This window comes from Phascolarctos cinereus, unplaced genomic scaffold, assembly GCF_003287225.1.
Source record: "Phascolarctos cinereus isolate Bilbo 61053 unplaced genomic scaffold, phaCin_HiC Scaffold_3;HRSCAF=262, whole genome shotgun sequence".
In the NCBI taxonomy this organism is placed as follows: domain Eukaryota; kingdom Metazoa; phylum Chordata; class Mammalia; order Diprotodontia; family Phascolarctidae; genus Phascolarctos; species Phascolarctos cinereus.
Genome location: NW_027555736.1, coordinates 176,058,501 through 176,081,762, shown reverse-complemented (window position 1 = coordinate 176,081,762; position 23,262 = coordinate 176,058,501). Strand labels below are relative to the sequence as shown.

Below are 23,262 nucleotides of genomic sequence, written 5' to 3'. Positions count from 1 at the left end.
GAGCAGGACACGGAGGGGCAGAGGTGGGCGCAGAAGCACCAGTGGGTGGGGAGGTCAGGAACTGTGAGGGAGCTTTGAAACCGGGGCAAAGCAATGCATGATGTGGTTGTTTTGGAGATGCACCAGTTGTAACTGGGTATTATCCTCTCTTTCTCTCCGTTTTCCTTTAATTTTTCATAATGTTATACCTGTTCACGGCTCTAACAGTGCAGTTTTTCCTCCATTCTTCCCTTTCTATTCATTGCATCATAGATTCAGACACTACCTTCTCACCTCCTCTAGAATTGAGACCCTAGAGGCTAATAGTACTTTGTTGTTGTTCAGTCCTGTTGGATTCTTGGTGACTCCATTTGAGGGTTTTCTTCGAAAAGATACTGGAGTGGTTTGCCATTCCTTCTCCGCCTCATTTTACAGATGAGGAAACTGAGTTAAGTGATTTGCTTGTGTGGCCAGGGTCACAAGGCTAGTAAATGCCTGAGGCCAAATTTGAACTCAGATCTTCTTGACTCCAGGCCTAGCAGTATCCACTGTGCCACCTAACTGCCCCATTTATACTAACCTCCCCATTTTACAGATGAGGAAACTTGAGACCCAGGAAGGTTAAAATGACTTGGAAAAGCCACACAACAGAGGTGGAATTTGAACCCAGCACATCTACCTCTAACTCCAGTCAGTGAATGAATAAAATCAAAAGTGTTACTTAGTTATGTGCAGAAGAGCACTGTGATAACCACTGGGAATGCAAAAGGAAAATAAATCTGGTCCCCTGTTAACACTGTACAAAGCTGCCTCCCCTTTTCCTTCTTTGCTGTCTATATATTATCTGTCACTGGCACTTAGAAATAAGTTGTTTTTCCCTAAATGAGGCTCTCAAGTTCCAAATCCACAGGATTTTTGTACATTTCCCCAAAATTCATATAAAGGGACGACCAAAAGACATTTCCTAGAGCTAGTGGCCCTAGAATTGTACCCTTAAGGACTAAGGAGCTTTAGCTTGGTTCCACCTAAGGACATTAGAAGAGGTTTTATGACATAGTAGCCCAAAACTTTTCTAGAGGTGTCAGTAATAATTTTCCCCATTTTCCTTTTATTATATTTCATCCTCTAAAATAAGGCCTTTTCTATGCTTTCAGCTCCTACTGTCCGCAAAATTGGGACAGCCAGGTAGTGCATCAGGTAGAGTACTGGGCATGGAGTCAGGAAGACTTATCTTTCTTAGTTCAAATCTGGCCTCAGACATCTACTAGCTATGTGACCCTGAGCAAGTCATTTAACTCTGTCTTAGTTTCCTCATCTGCAAAATGAACTGGAGAAAAAAAATGGCAAACTACTCCAGTATCTCTGCCAAGAAAACCCCAAATGAGGTTATGACCGAACAACAGCAACTTCTACAAAACTACCGTAACTTTTTTTCCAGTGGCTTCAGGACTCTCACTTCAGTTCACTTAAACTGTTACTCCTGAGAACTTCTGACATTTTTAATTAGTTTTAAGGGATTCTGCTTAATGTTTTCTTGGTTTTATCTCTTTATCAACTGCTTTTTTTGTTGGTCAATTCCACGTTGCTGCCCCCTTTCCAGATATTTTTGTAGCATTCCATCGTCACAGTTGCTAGGATTTATCACCTCCTGCTTCCTCTTTCTATCAAACTTGATATTTATCTTTTTCTACTTCATGACACTTGGGGGAGTTATTGTGGTTTGGCTTGGTGGGGAGAATAAGTAGCTATTTGAGCTAATGTCCAGAAAATGACATTTCTGCACACAAAAAAAGATTAACAAGAGACAAAGGGGGCATCATTTGGGCAGCTTATAAGCACAAAAGTAATATCCATATGGGGAGGGAGATAACAACCCCGAGGTATCAATCAGCAACCTGAACAGCTGCTGCCTTTCCCCTGGCCAATGTGTCAGCTGTTGCTGATTTTACCTAACAAAAAAGCCCTTCCTTTACTGGTTGCAGGGCCTTGTGGAAGAATTGGATCTCATTAGGATTAGGGTGTTGTAAAGGGAAGCTCCTCTGGTGAACTGAACAAACTCGTTAGGTACTCTATTTTGTTTTGTTTTGTTTTGGCTAGGCAGTGGGGTTAAGTGACTTGCCCAGGGTCACACAGCTAGTAAGCTTCACATGTCTGAGGCCAAATTTGAACTAGGTGCTCCTGATTCCAGGGCCGGTGTTCTATCCACTTCACCACATACCTGCCTCCCATCAGGTGCTCTTAAAGCATTTATTAAGCACCTATACTATTCAAGAAACATTTTTGTGCCAGAGATTCTGAGAATACAAAGAGAAAAATAAACTACTGCCAGCTGTCAAGGAACTGGCATTCTTTTGGGGAGAAACAATACATACACAGGTATATACAAAGTAAGTACAAAGTTATTTGGAGGGAGAACACAACCATCTGGATGGAGGGTGCAGATCAAGAACTTCATGTGGAAGGCAGCACAGAAACTAAAAGTCTTCAAAGGGTTCTAGGGTTGATGAGGTGGCACAGTGGATAGAGCACTGGGCATGGAGTCAGGAGAACCTGAGTTCAAATCTGACCTCAGATACTGATGCTGGGCAATTCACTCAGCCCTGCTTGCCTCAGTTTCCTTATCTGTAAAATGAGCTGGAGAAGGAAATGGCCAACCACTCCAGTATCTCTGCCAAGAACACCCCAAATGGAGTCACAAAGAGTTGGACGTGCCTGAACAACAACAGAGGCAGCGGTGAGGAAGGTGTACGTTCCAGGCATGGGGAGCAGCCAGTGCAAAGGCTGAGATTTTATAATGTATAAGGAGCAGTGGGAAGGTCAATCTGATTGGATCGTAAAGTGCATGAAGAGGAGTGTAGAGGGCAAAGAAAAGGGAGTATGGGACAGAACCTTGGTATAGTTCCCCATTTGGAGAGTGATAGGGAACAAAGGAGACCACGAAGGAGTAGTCGCATGCACAGGAGGAGACCCAGGAAAGGAGAGTGTCCAAGAGGAGAGGAAAAAGAAGTCAAGTGCTGAGAATTTTGACTGAGAAAGAGAGGAGATATTCGATGCTAGCTTGAGGGGATGGTAGGATCGAGTGAAGGTTTTGTTGAGGATGGGCATGTATATAAATGACGGATTTTTAGAGTCAGAGAGAGTTTGGGGGGAAATGCAATTATGGAAGTGTCTTACGGAGAAAAGTGGAAGAATAGGATCAAGGGTTCACCTACAGGATTCAGCATGGACCAAGGGAAGTGTCATCACATCAGAGACTGGCGTAGAGGAGGAGAGAATGGGGAATGTTAAGGGTTTGGGAGATGTAGAGAAGGAAAGAACAATGAGAACTACTAATTTATGTAGTTCTTTACAGTTTACAAAATCCTTTCTCATTTGATCTTCACTACAACCTTTTGAAGTAAATAACATTAGCCTCATTTTACAAATGGCAGATTAACTGATTTGACAGTAGGTCACTTAGATAGTAAACTGACAAAGGATTCAAACTCAGTCTTCTTGATTCCAAGTTCAGTGCTCTGTCTGCTCCCCCAGCTGTCTTCTAAGAAAAGGGAGTTCACAGTCAATGGCCTCTATCTCATCTCTGGCTTGTCCACTGCCATCCACTGATATTCTTTCAAAATTAGGAGAAATCAAGGAGTATTGGGTAGACTTCTTATGGTGAACTAAGGGGAAGATGTGAACCAAAGGCGCACGGTATACACAAGGCGTGGATAAGCTGGGATCTTCATCATTGGAAGAAACATCCAGCTCAACGTCACAAGATCAGAGATCTAGACTTGGAAGAGACATCCAACCCTTTCGCTTTCCAGATGGAGAAACTAAGGTCCAGAGAGGCTAATTGATTTGCTTACAATCAGATGGGCATAAGACAGAATTTGGGCCTACATCCTCTGACAGATCCATTTGCATAATCAACTAATTTCGGGGGGTTAGAAGAGGACAGAATCAATATCTGGGAAATTAAGAAAGGCCTCATTTAGGAGGTTACACTTGAAATGAGTTTTGATGGTATCTAGGATGTCAAAAGTTTGAACTAAGGAGGTAGAGCTTTCTGAAAAATGGAAAGCAGATACAAAAGAATGGGGACAGCAGACAGAATATCATGTATGGAGAACAGTTAGTATACTAATTTATCTGGAACACAGAGTATGTGAGGAAAAATAATGAGAAGCCAGTCTGGTAAGGTGGGTTGGAGCCAAATTGTGAAGGGCTTTAAATGTTATGCTAGATGCAATAGTCAATAAAAATTTATTAAAAACCTCCTGTGTGCCAGGTACAGTGCTAAGCACTACAAATGCAAAGAAGGGCAAAAGTCAGTCCCTGCTCTAAAGGAGCTGACAATCTCATGGGGGAAACAATATGAAAACTATATACAAACATGCCATGGGAAATTATCAGTAGAAGGAATGCACTGGAATTAAGGGGAATCAGGAAAGGCTTCTCATGGAAAATGGTATTTTAGCTGGTACTTCGTGGAAGCTAAGAAGCAGATAGGAGGAGGGAGAGCATTTTAGGAATGGAGGGGAGGGGGGAGACAATCAGTGAAAATGCCTAGTCAGCAGATGTAGGTTTTTGTGTGAGGAATAGCAGGGAAGCAAGTATCACTGGATTGAAAAGTTCATGGAGGGGAAGAATCTCTATTGCCTGTCTCAATAAATTCCAAATGGATACATGACCTAGTCTTGAAAGGTAAGCAAATTAGAAGAGAAGGGAACAGGATGTGTTTCACAGCTATGAATGGGAAAAGTTCTTTACCAAATAAGGAATAGAGATGATCATAAAAATTAAATAGACAATTTTGATTACATAAAATCAAAAAAGTATTTCACAAATAAAATCACTGCATTTAGAAGGGAATCAATTAACTGGGGAAAATCTTTGCAGCAAATTTCTCTGATAAAGTCCTGATTTCCAAGATATGTACAGAAATGATACAAATATATTGGAACAAGAGCCATTCCTCAATGGATAAATAAAGTACATGAGCAGAAATTTCTCAAAGGAATAAAACCAAGCCATCAGTAAACATCTGGAAAAAAAAGCTCCAAATCTGTAATAATTGGAGAAATACAAAAGGAAACAAATCTGAGGTTCTATTTCACACCCATCAGATTGACAAAAAGGAAATAATTGTTAGAAGAGCTTTGGGAAGACAGAACTGCTCCAACCATTCTGAAAAGCAATTTGGCTGAACTCCTTTGAATATCTACATTATGCCCCTAGGAACCTCATCATCTTGCAAGATCAAATCAGCCTTGGTACTTAAACTCATCAGTACTTTCTGCCCCCTCCGACTGGAGGGCAGGGCAAAGAGTTCCTCCCAAAATCTCTGTTTAGGGGAGGATGCCCAAATCAGCCATTTCTTTATTTCCAACTGGGCTGCACTCCTTTGGACTTCCCCATCATTCCCCCATGCTAGGTCCCTTCACTGCCCTTTTCAGCTTCCTTTTGTGTTATCTTTTCCAATTAGACTGTAAGCTCTTTGAGGATAGGAACTATCTTTTTAGTATTTATATCTTCAGCACTTAGCATAATGTTTGATCTGTGTTCAGTTGTTTTTCTTCTTTTTTTCATTGAATATATTTTTAATATAAATTTATTTATTTTTAGTTTTCAACATTTACTTCCACAAGATTTTGAATTCCAAGTTTTCACCCCATCTTGCCCCTTCCCCCCCCCCAAGATGGCATGCATTCTGAATACCCCTTCCCCTAGTCTTCCCTCCCTTCTATCTCTCCCCACCTTTCTCTTATCCCCTTCCCCTTCTATTTTCTTGTAGGGCAAGATAGATTTCTGTACCTCATTTACTGTATTTCCTATTTCCCAGTTGCATGTGGAAACATTTTTTTTAAACGTGTTTTTAAAACTTTGGGTTCCAAATTTTCTCCCTTCCTCCCACCTCACCCACCCTCATTGAAAAGGCAAGCAAGTCAATACAGGCCATACATGTGCAGTTATGCAAAACACTTCCATAGTAGACATGTTGTGAAAAACTAACTCTATTTCCCTTAATCCTATCCTGCCCCCCCCAATTATTCTATTCTTTCTTTTGACCCTGTCCCTCCTCAGAAGTACTTCCTTCTGATTACCCCTTTCCCAATCTGCCCTTCTCTCTATCATCCCCCTGCTCTCTTGTCCCCTTCCTCCCCTATTTTCCTGTAGGGTAAGACAGATTTCCATACCCAATTGAGTGGTATGTTATTCCCTCCTTAAGCCAAATCCTATGAGAATAAGATTCCCTCATTTCCTCTCACCTTCCCCTGTTTCCCCTCCACTATAAGAACCTTTTCTTGTCTGTTTTTTGTGAGATAATGTACCCCATTCTACCTCTCCCTTTCTCCTCCTAATATAATCCTCTCTTACCCCTTAATTTTATTCTCCAGATATCACCCCTTCATCTTCAACTCACCCTGTGCCCTCTATCTGTCTATCTATCTATACATACGTATAATTTTTTCCCCTCCCACTACCCTAATACTGACAAAGGTCTCATGAGTTATAAAAATCATCTTTCCATGCAGGAATGTAAACAGTTAAGCCTTAATAAGTCTCTTATGATTTCTCTTTCCTGTTTACCTCTTCATGTTCCACTTGAGTCTTGTATTTGAAAGTCAAATTTTCTATTCAACTCTGGTCTTTTCATCAAGAATGCTTGAAAGTCCTCTATTTCACTGAATGACCATTTTTTCCCCTGAAGGATTATACTCAGTTTTGCTGGGTGTGTTCAGTTGTTTTTCAGTCATGTCCAACTCTTCATGACCCTATTTGGGGTTTTCTTGGATTGCCATTTCCTCCTCCAGCTCATTTTACAGATGAAGAACTAAGGCAAAATGACTTGCCCAGGGTCACACAGCTAGTAAATGTCAGAGGCCAGGTTTGAACTCAGGAAAATGAGTCTTCCTTACTCCAGGCCTGACACAGTGGACACTTAATGTTTATTGACTATACATAAAAAAAGTTACTGCATCCTGGTTCAACCTAGTGATAATACTGTCCACAAAGAATTCAAAGACAGAAGGAAAAGACAAATGCATAAAAATACAGTAGCATTTTTTGTTGAATTAGAGAACTGGAATCCAAGTGGGTGTATATCAGTTGGAGAAAGCCTGAACAAAGTATGGTATGTCAATACAAAGATATGGTATATCAATGAAATAGAATATTATTGCACTGTTAGAAATGACAAAGGGGATAGATTCAGAGAAAACGGAAAATTTGTATAAACTGAGGCCAGGGTAATAAGAAGAACCAACAGAACATTTTATATAGTGATCACAATAATGTAAAGGAAAACAATTGTGGAAGACTTAAGAACTCTGATCAATTAAATGACCAATTGTGATTCCAGCAGACTCATGATAAAGAATGCTTCTCAACTCTTGACAGAGAAGTGATAGGTTAGTGGTAAAAAATAAGACATTTTTTGTGCTTGACTCTGTGTGAATCTGTTTTGCTTAACTATACTTATTTGTTAGATGGTAGAACTTTTATTTTGGGGACAGAAAATAAGGAGAATTAAGGATAATAAAAAAAAAAAAGAATATCAATGAAACATTTAAAAAAAACATAAGAGCAGAGGAACTTCAGAAGGGGATATAGATAAGCAAAGTAGTATTGCTACTATCATGTTAATATGTTCGTTTTCAAAGTATATATTAAGGTATACAAAAAAGACAGTTACATATAGTCCTCTTTTTTCTGTTCTTTGTATGTGGAAATGTTAAAGTTTATCAAGCTCATAACTTTAACAAAAAAGAAAATTAAAAAACTATTGCCTACCAAGTAAAGTTTAAACTCATTTGCCTAGCACTTATGGCCTTCCACAATCTGGTGTCAGTCTTCCTTTCCAGCCTTTTTTTGTATTACTTCCCTCCAAATACTGTGCTTTAACCATATATATCTAATCTCTGCCCTAACTCCTACCCCCAAACATGTCCAGCCCCTGTGCCTTTGCTCATGTTTCCTGTTCCTGAAACTTCTTCCGTTTTCCTGTTCACCTATTGAATTCTTAGCTATTCTATAAAGTCTAACTCAAGTGCTACTTTGTCCATAAAACCTTTTCTGCGTATAACAACCTTAACAAACCTTCATCTTCCTAGGAAGGACAGGATTTAATGAATTTCATCAAATATTTAGACAGACTTCCATAATCCTAGGTCATTAAGCATTTTTTTGGGAAAACAGTCAAAAATAGAGGCCACCAGGCTACCCAGTTATTTTCTAAGGTAGTCCAACAGTGCAAAGAATCAAAGGCAATATCCATATAGTTAGAGGCACTTAGAAGACGTAACTGTGGAAAACAGAAAATTTATAGTAATCAAGAGGGATTTTCCTTATGAGATTGAACTTTGCAAACTGTATTTATGGTATTATCAACAGTAAGAATTTCTTCCAGTAACCATATGTTTTATTTTTATTATACTTTTTGAAAGCATTTTCACATTGCACATCCTTCTTTCGTATGAGATTTGCGACCATTCCGTGAAATAGATATAAAATACCTCCATTATAAAATGGGAAATGAGAAATCTTAGGCCGAGAGATAAATTTGCCCAAGATCATAGAGCTAGTCAGTGGCAGCAGAGACTGGATATAGTTCTTTCAACATTACCACACTAGGCGCTGAGATGCAGAAACATCATCACCACTTGGTTTATTTTGGGTTCAATTCAATACAATAAAATTCAATAATCATTTAATTACCTGCCATGTGCAAGATTTTATGTTAGGCACTGAGGATACACACACACACACACACACACACGCTTTATGCCCCTGGACAAGTCATTTGCTACTCATCAGAAATATTATCTTGCTGCTTTCTAACACATTAGGTATATGTTCTTAACCTTGAGATCACGGCTTTAGAGCTAGGAGGTGCCTCCGAGTTCATCTAGTCAAACCCTGTCATTTTACAGATAAGGAAATTGTGACCTGGAGAGGTTACGTGATTTGCCTAAGGTCATAGGTAATCAATAGCAGAGTAGAGATTTGAACCTTAGTTCTGACTCTAAATCCAGCCTCCTTTCCATATACTACACTTTTTCTGTATATTTCAGACAAGTCTTCTGACTCAAATGAAATCAACAGAGAATTTGGCTTCCAGGTGTGATTAAGATACAATCTAGTTTTTTCTTTCATTCTAGAATTCATTTTGTAATCTGATATTGGAGCTGATGGAATTGTGTGTCTAAAAGGTATTGAGTCTATAGAGATAACGGCAGTGGATAAGATTTCACACAAATAAATAATAGGGAAAAATATCTGTCACTCTAAATCAAGGGTTCTTAACCTTTTTTTTTTCTTTGTCACAGACATGTTTGGCAGTCTGGTGAAGCCTATAGATCCCTACTCAGAATAATGATTTTAGATTCATAAAATAAAGTGCAAAAGTTTATGGAGGAAATTAATTTCTTCTGCTTTCTGGTGAGGCAATCAGGGTTAAACGACTTACCCATGGTCACAGAGCTAGTAAGTGTCAAGTGTCTGAGGCCAGATTTGAACTCATGTCCTCCAGACTCCAAGACCAAAGCTCTATCCACTGCACCATCTAGCTGTCCCTGGAAATTAATTATATTGAAGTATAGTTTTCAAAAATTTTTAAATCAAGGTTAATAACTATTAGTTTATTTGAAAATGTGGTTATACATTTGGGCTTCTGGCACACTGGTTGCTAGTCTGGTGGCAGAGAACACTTACAGAGTTGTCCAGTATAAATATTTTTATCTCTATACACAGCCAGAAATGAATATACAAAGGAGATTTTGATTCCTGCCAGGAAGGGAATAGAAGGTTGGAGCCACAAGGCTGGTCTCTCTGCTTTCCTCAGAGAAAAATACTGAGCTAGAATTATATCTGTCTGCCCCTCTAAATATTGCAAATCTAGGGGAATAATTTTTAGGTTGAAGGTATGCTCCCAGTTGCTATCCTTTTAACTAGAAGGAGTGCTACAAGCTATATATCCAAAGGCTTGACTCCTCACCAAATGCCATTTACACAAAGACCATTCACACATAGTAGATAAAAAATAAACCTATTTAGTCAAGCTGATAGGAAATAAAATTCAGAGAAGTTACACAGATTCTAAATTATACCAGACAATAAGCAGAGTGAATGAGTTCTCCACCTGGGAGTGAGCTATCTCAGCTCAACAAGAAACAGATAGCTAGAAATATAGATAGAGACTGAAAACAGGAGTCTTCACCTCACCCGTGGAGAAACTCTCCAAAGTCTCCTAGTCTTACAAGGTAAGAACAGGGACATGATTGAAGCACCACTTCTACATGTTGGCTTTTTTCCAAAGTCTGTCTCTCTATAGAATCTGTTTTCTGAAGACAACCTAAAACACACATATCCTTTATTGAAGCTAGAAGCCAGAAAAATCGGGATCTCTCCTTTCCCAAACTCTCACCACCCCCACCCCTCACATAGGCACAGAGCATCAAGCTATCATTCTCTACCAATTAAAGGAGATTTGTGCAAATGGGCCACATTACATTCCATAACCCAAGAAAACCTAATGTGGAATAGTTGTTAGACAGTTGGCTTCAGAGTTAGGAAGACTCCACCCATCACACACACACACACACACACACACACACACACACACACACAAGCTTTATGACCCTGGGCAAGGCATTTTGCCTTGTAGTGTCCCAAAAAAACACTCTGAAACCATATGTTGAACAGAAATATGGATCTGCATTGGTAAAAAGAATCTTCTCACTGTATTTTTCTTATATTGATGAAATCACAGATCTAGTAAAAAAATGTTTAATTTTTAAAAGTCAATGAAATTCCTATGGCAAAAATAATAAACATACTTCCTCCTTCATGACAGAGAGGTGGGAAACTACTAGGACTGAATATTGTATATATTGTCAGACAAGGTTTCTGTATCAACCATTTTTGTTTAATTTTTTGTTCATCACAAGGTAGATATCTAGCTGGGAGTTGAGTGTGAAATAATTGTGACATGAAGATAAAAAAATCAATAAAATCATTTTAAAGCTCTATTGCTATTTTAATACCCCTTCTCCCACCATGTTCTTTATTATATCTCCCTGATGTGGACACGAGTATAACACTGACAACTTATAAAGCAAGGTCCAGAAAATACAGTGCTATTTGGAAGTTCTTTCCAAATTGTCCTGCTCTACAACTGCATGAAAGCATTTGTTGTTGTTCAGTCATTTTCAGTCATGTCCAACTCTTTGTGACCCCATTTGGGGTATTTGTGGCAAAAATACTGGAGTGGTTTGCTATTTTCTTCTCCAGCTCATTTTACAGATAAGGAAATAAGGCTAATAGGGTTAAGTGACTTGCCCAGGGTCACACAGCTAGTAAGTGTCTAAGGCCAGATTTGAACTCAGGGAGATAAGTCTTTCAGATTCCAAGCCCAGAGCTCTATCCACTGTGCCACCTAGCTGCCCAAATGAAAGCATAGTGCCCTACCTTAATAGGTAATTGATAAATACTTGTTGAATAGAACTGAATTGAATTTGCATCCATATAAACTCTAGTTCCCATAGGACTGCAAAGAGAACACTCCTGATTGTCTTTAAGGACAATAGATACTTTCTAACATGGGAAATAGGACTGAAGTCCCAATTCTGTTTTTATGTCTTTTCTTCCTAAAACTGTAGAAAGATTACACTTCTTAGAGTCGGGAACAATACCATGTCCCTAATAGCATCTAGCACAGTGCTGTATACAAAATAAACATTTAATAAATACTGATTCTTAGCTGCTCTCAGCAATGCAATGATCTAAGATAATTCCAAAAGACTAAAGATGGAAAATGCTATCCACATCCAGAGAAAGAACTATAGAGTCTAATTTAGATTGAAGCATACTATTTTCTTTTTTGTTTTTTTTTTTTCTTGTGGTTATTCCCTTTGGTTCTGATTCTTCTTTACAACATGACTAATGTGGAAATATGTTTAATATCATTGTACATGTATGGCATATATCAGATTGCATGCCATCTTGGGTAGGGGGATGGGGAAGAAGGGGAAATAATTTAGAACTCAAATATCATAAAAGTGAATGTTGAAAACTAAAATTAATTAATTAATTAATTTTAAAAATACCAGTTGAATTTTATTTAATTAAATACTATGACATAGAGGAACCCTCAAAATAATTTTCTCTCTCTCTCTCTCTCTCTCTCTCTGCCTCCAGGCAGCACTAGGCCTACACAGAAGTTTGTACCATGTTTTTTCAAGATTTTATGGGAAGGCAATAACAGACTCCTTCACTAACATATTTCCTCAGTTCTTCCAGATGCCTGATGTAAGTCCTATAAATGAACTTTAGGATTCTTTTCTTTGGTCTGTCCTTCAGTGGAGAACAGTTCATCAGCATCCTCTACCTAATATCATAAACTGATTCTAATGAAAATGTCCTTGTGTCCCTTGGCTGTGGGAGATACTAAAGTTTCCCCCAACAGTTGCTTACAAAAAGCAATGAAAAGGAGAGATTTAAAACCAGAAAAGCATTAAAGGTCACAACACAATTTTATGAACAGACCAAGAAGTCACATGTTTCCTTATGCTAAGCAACAAGAGAAGAAATTAATTTGGTGTACCTCAATTTACTGACAACAAAGAAACAATCAGCCAAGGTTGGAGGCACAGAAAAGATCACCTCTGCAAGGTCTTCTTGTGGCAGATGAGTGGTGGGGGAAAATGAGATGGTTATTACTTTTCTGCTAATGTAGGCAAGTTAGAAATGAATTTGCAGCCATCAATTATAATGAGCTTTCAAAAGATGAATCACCAGCTAGGAAGGAAGAGCACAAAGTGAGTAGAAGAAACTCAGTGCAATTCTATTCAATTTGACAAACATATATTAAGCTCCTGATCTGTTCAGAGTCCTGTGCTATGTGTTAGAGGAAATACAGAGTTCACATAAGTACATGGGATCATAGATCTAGACCTTAAAGGATCTTGGGGGTCACCTAGTCCAACCCCCTCATTTCACAGATAAGAAAACTAAAGTCAAGGGGGGGATAAAGTGTCTTGCCCAAAGTCACACAGGTAGTAAGTATAAATAATTTTGCATCATGTATTGTCATTGTAGGCCTGGGTACAAGTCCCCAGCCAACATCATTTTATGACACTGGGCAAATCACATCACCACTCTGGTACTTTGTTTCCTGATTAGAATACTAGATCTGGAAGGAACCTTGGAAATCATACAGTCCAGTTTGCTGGACTGTATGATTTCCAAGGTCCGTTTCAGATCTAATCTTCTATAATTATGATTTCATGAGTGTAAAGGGATTCTGCTACCGTGGACAGCGCCATACACTTTCAACAACAGCGACAATAATAGCAGAAAAGTAGTTTGGTGTAATGGATATAGGGCTGGTCGTGGATTCAGGAATATCTAGGTCTTACCTCAGTTACATACTGGCTGTGTGACCCTGAGCAAACTCCTTAACCTCTCAATGACTTAAGACTAAGTTTCAGAGAAGGTACTATCCGGCACTAGTAGATGAAATTTCCTCACCTAGATGTTACCAATGAATTACAGGTCCAATACCTATCGCTAGTAATAGCTGACATTTATGTAGCATTTTAAAGCAAAGTACTTTGAACAGATTACCTCCCTTAAGTCTCACAATAACCCCGTGACATAAGAATTAAAGGTATTGTTATCTCCATTTTATGTTTGAGCAAACTAAGACTCGCAGAGATTAAATGGCTTGCTCATGGTCTCACAGAAAGTGGTAGAAGTGGGAATTTGAACTCATCTTCCTGACTGTAAGCTCTTTGAGGGGGAAGTGCAGTTGTTTTGCTGTCATGTCTGACTCTTCATGACCCCATATGGGGTTTTCTTCATAAAGACACTGGAATGGTTTGCCATTTCTGTCTCCAGATAAGTTTTATAGATGAGAAACAGACGCAAACATAGTTGGTTAAGTGACTTGCCCAGGGTCAGACAGCTAGTAAGTATCTGAGGCCAGATTTGAACTCAGAAAGATAGGTCTTCCTGACTCCAGGTCTGGCACTCTATCCAATGCACCACCTACAATGAAAATCAGGAGACCTGGATTCCAGTCCCATCTCTGCTACTAACTATATAAACTTGGGGAAGTCATTTTATTTCTCTGGGCCTCCGTTTCATTATCTGTAAAATGAGAGAGTTGGAATAGATGACCTCTGAATCTATGATCCCATAAACCCATGACTTCTAAGGTTTCTTCCACTTCTAATAATCTATAATTATATATGTATATATACATGGAATGTGTATATACATAGGAGCTGTGAATCGGTCTGTTTTGATAGATACTTTGGAATTATACAAGACAAGTCCCTGAACTGTTCATATCTTTTGACCAAGCAATCTCACTACACGTATAATCTAAGGAGGCCAAAGGCAAAAACATCTCACACCAAAATGTTTTACCAGCATTTGTTATTTCAACAAAAACAAAATAAAAGACCAGCTTGAATCAAAGTGGGTGACCAATGATGGGAGAACAGCTGAACAAATTATGGTATATGAATGTTATCGTTTATTGGCAGCAACAACAAAAAAAAGTCAGAGAAAAGGGAGATTAGTAAGAGCTGGAGTTATCAAGGAAGACTTCATAGAGGAGGTGAGATTAGATTTGGCTCTCAAAGTTTAGCATGAGAGCAAAGGTATAAGGGTAGTAATAAGCATGATAAACATTCATGCAATGATGAGGAATAGGGCCAGATGAAAGCAGAGGGAGCATACTTGGGGAGTTGTAGGAAATCATTTGATAGAACCATGGATGTTTACACTTGTTCTTTTTGATCCTGTATGGCAGAATCAAGAGCAATGGGTAGAATTTGCAAAAAGGCCAACTTGGGCTTAATGTTAAGGGAAGCTTCCTAACAATTAAAAACTGTGCAAAAGTGTAATGGGCTGCCTCCAGAGGTAGGGAATTCCTTCCTTGGAGGTCTTCAAGCTCAGCCTGCATGACCATGTATCAGCTAGAGGGGATTCCTCTCCTGTATGGGTTAGACCAAATGGTTGCTGAGTTCCTTTTTTATCTCTGTGAAATAAGGTTGGATGGGAGTGGGAAGTTGGATAGATAGGTAGGATGGATAGTTGGAGAGTAAAAAACATAAGAAGTAGAGATTAAATTTTATACTGTAAGTAACATAGAGCCAACCCCTGAATATTTTTGAGTAGGGATGTGACATAATTTAAGTGGTGTTTTAGGGAGTTTAAGCTGACAACCATGAGTAGAACAGGTACAGGGAAGGAGAACCAGAAATCTGGGTGAACAGCTAGGAGCCTGTTGCAGTAATCCAGGTGTGAATTGATAGAGGCCTGTGTTAGAGTAGTGGCAGTAGGAATGGAGAGGAAGGGGCAGGCATAAGAAACATTCTGTGGGGAATTGATTAGGAAAGAATAGGCAGAAAGAGATGGAGCAATAAGGGATAACTCAAAGGTTTCCCAACTTTGTGGCTTTAGTCACAGTTTATTCCATTAAACTAGTTTGCACAGTAGGAAGCAACATAGGAAAATGGAAAAAATCGTATATTTTGAGTCAAAGGATCTGGGTTCCAATCCTGCTACTGCTATTTATATGACCTTAAGCAAGAGACTTTACCTCTTTGGGCTCAATTTTCTTATTTACAAAATGAGGAGATGGACTAGATGACCTGTGAGGGTCCCTTCCGTCTCTAAAACTGTGATCCTATGCTCTTAAACTTGGATATCTGGGAGAAAAGTAGTACCATTAACAGAGATTGGAAAGTCAAGAAGAAGAGATGGTCAGTTTTAAAGATATTGAGCATGGGGTGCCAATAAGCCATGTACATAGAAATATCTGATAGAAAGTTGGTTTCTATCAGATTGGAGCAGGAAGAATGTGAAACATTTCACCAACTTAACAGTTATCACGCACCATCATCATCTTCACAGAATACTTCACAAGGACCCTCATATATGTGACCAGGGTCAGCCTCATGTTGATGACTAGGTACTACAACCTGAAGGATGCCAAGAACTCCTGACAAAATGCAAAGAGAGAGAGAGAGAGAGAGAGAGTGCACGCACCTGTGAGGGTATCAAGGTACCAAATTCCACCATTAGAAATTCATTCCTTGGCTGAACAAGTTGTGGTATATGAATGTAATGGGATACTATTGCACTATAAGAAATGATGAGCAGGCAGACTTCAGAAAAACCTGGAAAGACTCATATGAACCAATGTTGAGTGAAATGGGTAAAACCAGGAGAACATTGTACACAGTAACAGCCACATTGTAAGATGACTGACTTTGATGGACTTGGCTCTTCTCAGCAATGCAAGGATCTAAAACAACTCCAAAAGACTCACAATGGAAAATGCTATCCACATCCAGAGAAAGAACTATGGAGTTTGAGTGCATATGGAAACATACTATTTGCTTTCCTTTTCTTTTGTTGTTTTGTTTTGTTTCTTCTTTCTCATGGTTCTTTCTCTCCCATTGGTTCTAATTCTTCTTTACCTAATGACTAATGTGAAAATATGCTTAATACGAAGGTATAAGTAGAGCCTATATGAGAATGCCTGCTGTCTTAGAGAGGGGGGGAGGAGAGGAAGAGGGAGAAAATTTAAAACTCAAAATCTTATGGAAGTGAATGTTGAAAACTAAAAATAAATAATTATTTTTTAAAGAAAGAAGAAATTCATTCCTTTGACTCTTAGACTAGAAAGTCTTTAAAAGTCACCTACTGAAATGCAAATATCCCCTGAGAAGCATTAAGCCATAGGAGAAAATTAGTTGAGAGTAAGATAGGCACCTGGAGGGTGGAGGGGTTAGAGAAAGGATCTCAGAGAAGAGGAGAGATGGGAAAGTACAAAAGATAAACTACATCTCTACTATAATTTTGTTTAGGGTTTAACCCTCCTCTAGGGATTTTGCTCAAAGTTGAGAAGATATGACTTCTGCCCTCAAAAACTATATGATCTAATGAATTTCTCTCCTCTTTCCCCTCACTGCTATTCACTCTCCTCCTCACTTCTCCTTTCTTCTGCTCCTTTGCTTTTTTCTTTATCTTCTTTCACCTCCTAATATCATCTCCTGTTGGTATCACTTAAGGGCATCAACCCCATACTTGACTCTAATGCTTAAGCACTACCAGCAAGAATAAGGGTATGAAACTTTTAACATTCAGGCTTTTGATAATTCAGAAATTCAGGAATTTGGCCACAAAATTAAAAAAAAATTAAGTTGAGAATGGCAAAAGCTTGGTGTTGATGAATGAATGAAGCTAATGATCTCTCTCTCTCTCTCTCTCTCTCTCTCTCTCTCTCTCTCTCTCTCTCTCTCTCTCTCTCTCCCCCCCCCTTCCTTCCTCTCCCTTCTTCTCGCCCTAGGTCACATCTGAGAAGCTGAGAATGAATGACACATGGAAGTTGCCTGTGAAGGAGCTAAAAACCTGACATAAATTCCAATCAGAATGGAAGGGGATACTTACCCCAATGAAACCATTGCCAATGGCACTCCCGTAAATCACCAGCCTCTATCAAGACATAGTTTGTGGGAAGTCATCACTATAGCAACAGTGACGGCCATAGTAAGCCTAGGCACCATTGTAGGTAACATCTTGGTCATGCTGTCTTTCAAAGTTAATAGCCAGCTCAAGACAGTCAACAACTATTACCTGCTGAGCTTGGCTTGTGCTGACCTAATCATTGGTATCTTCTCTATGAACCTCTATACCACTTATATCCTCATGGGGCGCTGGGCTCTGGGAAGCCTGGCCTGTGACCTGTGGCTTGCCCTGGACTATGTGGCAAGTAATGCTTCTGTCATGAACCTTCTGGTGATCAGCTTTGACCGCTACTTCTCTATTACTAGGCCTCTGACCTACAGGGCCAAACGTACTCCAAAACGGGCAGGGATCATGATTGGTCTGGCCTGGTTAATCTCCTTTGTCCTGTGGGCTCCAGCTATTCTCTGCTGGCAGTATTTGGTTGGGGAGAGAACAGTCCCACCAGGTGAGTGCCAAATCCAGTTCCTCTCTGAGCCCACCATCACCTTCGGCACTGCCATTGCTGCCTTCTATATCCCAGTGTCTGTCATGACTATCCTCTATTGCCGTATCTACCGGGAAACTGAAAGGCGAACGAAGGACCTGGCTGAGCTCCAGGGCTCTGTTTCTGTGGCTGAGTTTGAGACAAACAAGTCTACACGGAAGACCCTGCTTAAGTCCTGCTTCAGCTGCCAACAGCCGACCCTGGTCAAGAGGGAGAGATGCCAGGCTTCCTGGTCATCTTCAAGCAGGAGTGCCTCTGCCACTGGGAAGCCTTCCCAACCCACTGGTACAAACAGTGACTGGGCCAAAGAAGAACAGCTTACCACTTGTAGCAGTTACGCTTCCTCGGAGGATGACGACAAGCCCACCACTGACCCAGTCTTCCGAATGGCCTACAAAAGCCAGGCAAAGGAAAGTCCAAAGGAAGAATTTAGTGCTGAAGAGACCAAGAAAGCTCTTGTGAAAGAGAATCCTGTGAATGATAACTATAAGATGCAGAAATACTTCCTGTCCCCAACTACCATCCGTGAGCCCAAAAGTAAAAAATGTGCAGCATACAAATTCCAGTTGGTAGTAAAGGCCGATGGGACCCAAGAGACCAACAATGGCTGTCATAAGGTAAAAATCATACCTTGCTCAGTCCCTGTAGCCAAGGAACCTTCCACAAAAGGCATGGATTCCAACCTCAGCAACCAAATGACGAAGAGGAAGAGAATGGTCCTGGTGAAAGAGAGGAAAGCGGCCCAGACTCTGAGTGCCATCCTGCTGGCTTTCATCATCACGTGGACCCCCTATAACATCATGGTGCTGGTGTCTACCTTCTGTAGCAAGTGCATCCCTGTCACCCTGTGGCACCTGGGCTATTGGCTATGCTATGTGAACAGCACTATCAACCCCATCTGCTATGCCCTCTGCAATAAAACTTTCAGAAAGACCTTTAAGATGTTGCTCCTCTGCCGGTGGAAGAAAAAAAAAGGGGGATGAGAGGCTGTATTGGCAAGGGAACAGCAAGGTGCCATGATGTGGCAGCTCCCCTCATGGCAGCTACTGCAGACAGGGCTTACTGGAATTGGTGGACCTACAGCACTGGCTTTCTTTCACTTCAAAAACAAAACTGTCACTTTATGTACCTGAGAACTAACTCAAAGAGAAGAGAGGCCCCAGAGGCATCTGCCTTGACATTAGAAGGGATGTCAACAGCTGCAGGGACTCTCTATGGATCACTCTTGGCTGTAATGAAGGCTGGCCAAGGCATTTATGCCACTGTCAGATAGGCCATTGATGTGAGTAGCCATTTGGAAGAGAAGGAACCCCTTGTGGTATATGCCATTGATTTGAGGGGTACCTATTGAACCAAGATGACTATCTGCTGCAGACAAAAGGAATCAGATGGAAACTATCCATCCACTTTTGGATCATTCCATAGGGTTATGTGCAATGCGTATACATCATGAGTACCTCATACCAGTGAAACCTGATGAAGTAGAAGTCAGTGTCCGTTGCAAACAGGAGTGGGGTTTAACTTCCTGAAAAGAATGTATTTTTTCATTTATGAATCAATCAATAAGTATTCATTAAGCACCTACAGTGTGCCTGGCACTGTGCTATTTCTTCATATTCTTATCTTCCAAATGAAACTTTGCATCTCAATTCCATGATACGCCTAATTTCTTTGGATCCACCAAACAGGTCCTCAATTCCTCACAAATGGCTTTAAAAAAAATCAGAATTCTGCATCTGATAGGGGCCTCCAACTTGGTCATTACCATACCAAGAGAAGGGCCTCTTCTTTGGTATTAAAAAATCCCCTAGTTACTCATCCCAGTTTTGTTTTGTTTGATGAAGAAACATGGTTTGGTGAATGGTCTTGGAGTCAGGAAAACCTGAGTTTGAATCCTGCCCCAATACTTACTAGCAGTGTGACTATGGGCAAGTCACTAGACCTCCCCAAGCCTCAGTTTCCATGTCTGTAAAATAAGAATAATAATATCTATTAGTATTACCTACCTCACAGGGGTTTTGTGAGGTTCAAATGAGATTATATATGTAAAGTGCTTTGCAAATTTTAAAGAGCTGTACAAATATAAACTATTATTATTTTTAGCCATCCCTTGCCCTTAGAAATTTGTTTTTTTTTACTAAACTAGTACTTTTTTGCTATATTTTAAGACCATTCGTTCTTATTTTTCTCTTAGTGAAGATGCAGAACAGTTGTACAACATCCCTTTGCTGAGTATAGACCATTCCTAGCCCTTCTCTCAACTTTCTCTTCTTCTGGCTAAAGAATATCAATTTTTTAGCCTTTCTTCATATGTCTGCTTTCCATCTTTCACACAGGTCTAGTCCTAGACAAAACTGGGAAATAAAAATTTATTTTTAGTGCCTCCACTAATGGATCCTTTTGAGTTCCATTTTATAAGGAGGGTACTACTTTTCTCTGAAAGCAGTGATAAACTAAATCACATCAAGATACTGTCAATCAATAAACATTTGTTAAGTGCCTACTATGCACCTGAAATACTGCTAAGCTCTAGAGATACTACACCCCCCAAAAAGAGCAAAAGACAGTCTCTGTTCTCAAGGTGCAGATGACTTTAAGTGTTAGTCTTCCTTTAAGCATTTATATACAGGAAGAGGACAAATCTCTCTTAAAGAAAGAGATTTTAATGGTAGAATTTCAGTCCATGTAATATGTATACAGGCAGATATTTGAGGCAAGCAAGAATCTTCCTGGTGTCCCTCAAATTACACCACATAGGTGACTGCTGAACCACCCTTAGGCATAATATTGGCCCTCCCTATCCAAGTTCATGTCTTAAATTAAGAAATCCAGAGGCAGATAAAAGATAAGGACCCATTTAATCTATCTTTAGTATTTAAAGTCAAAAATTCACCTTTTAAACTAAAGCCCACCTCTTAATGTGATGACCTATACTAACAAAGAGAAAAAACAGGAATATACACAGTTCAATTAAAAGATTGGGAGGTTATTAAAATCAAACCAAAACTATTTCTAAATCATCTCCAGCTTAACACCAAGAATAATAGCTCTCATTTCTAGAGTGATCTAAGGTTTGCAAAGTGTTTTCCACACAATTATCCTGTGAGGTAGGTAGTGTTATGTATCACTATTCCCATTTTATGATAAGGAAGCTGAGACTCAAAGATTAAATGACAAGTCTCATAGCCAGAGTAATCCATCTTTTGAAAATCACAAGAGCTAGCTGCTGCTACATATACTAGTAAGTGTCAAAAGTGAGATTCAAACCCAGGCCTCCTTCTTCCAACCAAAATTCTTCCCGTTATACTCTGCTAGCCTTTTTTACATCAATTCTGTCAGCAATTCTACCATGAACAGTATTAAAGTTAAAAAGGTGACTGAGGTGGTGGGGATGAAAGACCAAATGTCAAAAGAATATTAAAGTAACAAAGAGTTCGAAAGCTGATGAAGGAATAAAGAATCATAAAGAAAATAATGCTGATGCACATCTCTCACAAGTTTAGCTAGTTTGATGACTTTGGGTGCCTGAAGAAAGGAGAGTTCCCTAGCAGGGGAGCCTAGTACTAAGAGGCTGAAGGCATAAAGACAAACCACTTACTTGACAGATTTTACCTGACTGTGGCACTTCTTTTGTATGTATTTCATGAGATTAAAGAGCCAATTTTTAGCACAAGCCCTACACTCTGCCCTTTGCTTTCTATGATATCCAGAGCTTTCTCTGTGCCTCAGTGAATTTCTCAGTGGCTCTCATGAAAGGGTAGCAAGCCTACCCTTGCTGACTTGCATGAACAAAATAAAACAACAAAAGGTAACCAACAAGAGGAAACCTGACTTTCTTGATTCAGGTGTCCTATTAGAGTAATGAGAACAACTAATCTTCCTTCACCACATTAAAGCAACATCAGGGAGTGGGGAGGGGATTGGATTCAGAGCTTCAGTGTTGCAAACCCAAACTTCCAGTCTGTATGTATTTAATACAAAAGATGTACCACCTCCTCCAGTCCCTTGCTAGAAGTTGTTTCATTGCTAACATCTTGGCTTCTGTTTTCAGGTGGGTTGCAGGTTTGGTAGTTTATTGCTTGGGGTAGTTTTTTTTTTCTTTTGGGGGGGCATCATTTTGGTCAATGTTTGATTGAATAAGTACTTTGTAAACATCCTTGGCTTCTGTGCTCTGTCCCTGGTGATTTTCTTGTAAAGGACATGCTCATGTTTGGCTCAGTGTAATTATAAAGTCTGTATTTAAACCTCTGCTGCTAAAGATCTGGAATTTAGCTTACCAGATCTCAGGGATCCACTGTAAATAACTGGAATTATAGCAAAGGAATATGAGTTGTTTGGGCTTTTTTTAAAACTATTTTCTTACACTGTACCATTATATTTGCTCTGGAGAGGGAAAAAAAGAGAAATTCAAGCAAATACATAGTAGTTGATTGCACTAAAAAAAAAGTGTCTATGAGCTTGCTTGAGAGGTCATTTACTAGTGGTTCAACCTATTCATTCGTATGGTGGGCAGTTTTGAAGGCAAGGTTAACTTAAAAGCTGATCTTTGCCAAGATGTGTAATATATACCCTTTCCTTCACTACAACAATCCCTTCCACCCACCATCACCAGCAGAGCAGTAGCTAGTCATTTTTGTGCCTGAAGCAAATGTCATGAAATGGATCCAGGGGGCTGTGAGACCTTGGAAGGTGGCCATAAGGTCTGGGGGAAGTGGCTAGGTTGAGGAATATCTTACTTATGGTGTAGCCACCAGGAGGAGGAAGAGCACTTAAGTAGACCACAAGTTTTCTGTACTACTGAAAGCCTCTAAATGTCAGCACCCTCTAAATGTTTGTGTAGGACAGAGACCACCTACCCAAATTAAAACCAGGGTCTTGACAAAAGTTTGCAAAAAGGAGAAGTCTCTTTATTGACTTTCTAGAGAAAGGGCATCCCCATGCTGCCTAAGCTGCCCCAAGAGTGCAAGTGCTCTTTGTTTAAGGCAAGATTATATAGACCCTCATGCAGCAGCTCACCCTAACCCCCTTCCCGTGGGCTCATTGGCTGAGCCTCAGGTGTACAATCTATTCGTGTAAAAACTACCCCAGTAACAGAGAGAACAAAGAGGTATAGAAATTATGTTAGCTGTTCCCCTTTTCAGGGCCTCACAGTTTTGGCAGCCTTTTACCCAAGGTCATGTAACTAGCTAGAGGATGAGATAGACAGGATGCTCTTATGGCTCAGGAATTTCTGCTAACACTATCTAAGAGTAGGGGAGGGAGAAGGC

General features: G+C 39.8%; 2 protein-coding genes across 2 annotated transcripts in view; one reads left to right on the top strand and one right to left on the bottom strand.

Moving 5' to 3' along the window:
* The window catches only part of AVEN (apoptosis and caspase activation inhibitor), a 196,047-nt gene extending 187,590 nt beyond the window's left edge, over window positions 1–8,457 (bottom strand). Inside the window, exon 1 of the mRNA XM_078151639.1 lies at window positions 8,402–8,457. Coding sequence (XP_078007765.1) covers window positions 8,402–8,457 — 56 coding nt within the window. The remainder of the gene's footprint in view (window positions 1–8,401) is intronic.
* Window positions 77–21,668, top strand: CHRM5 (cholinergic receptor muscarinic 5). The gene is made up of 2 exons (XM_078151312.1): window positions 77–12,273; window positions 17,333–21,668. Exon 2 carries the CDS (start codon window positions 17,416–17,418, stop codon window positions 18,976–18,978), a length of 1,563 nt encoding a protein of 520 aa, XP_078007438.1. The 5' UTR covers window positions 77–12,273; window positions 17,333–17,415; the 3' UTR covers window positions 18,979–21,668.
* Window positions 21,669–23,262: the final 1,594 nt, after the last annotated feature.

Excerpts from the sequence above, each read along its gene's own strand:
- CHRM5 (XM_078151312.1), top strand. The coding sequence starts at position 17,416 with ATGGAAGGGGATACTTACCCCAATGAAACCATTGCCAATGGCACTCCC.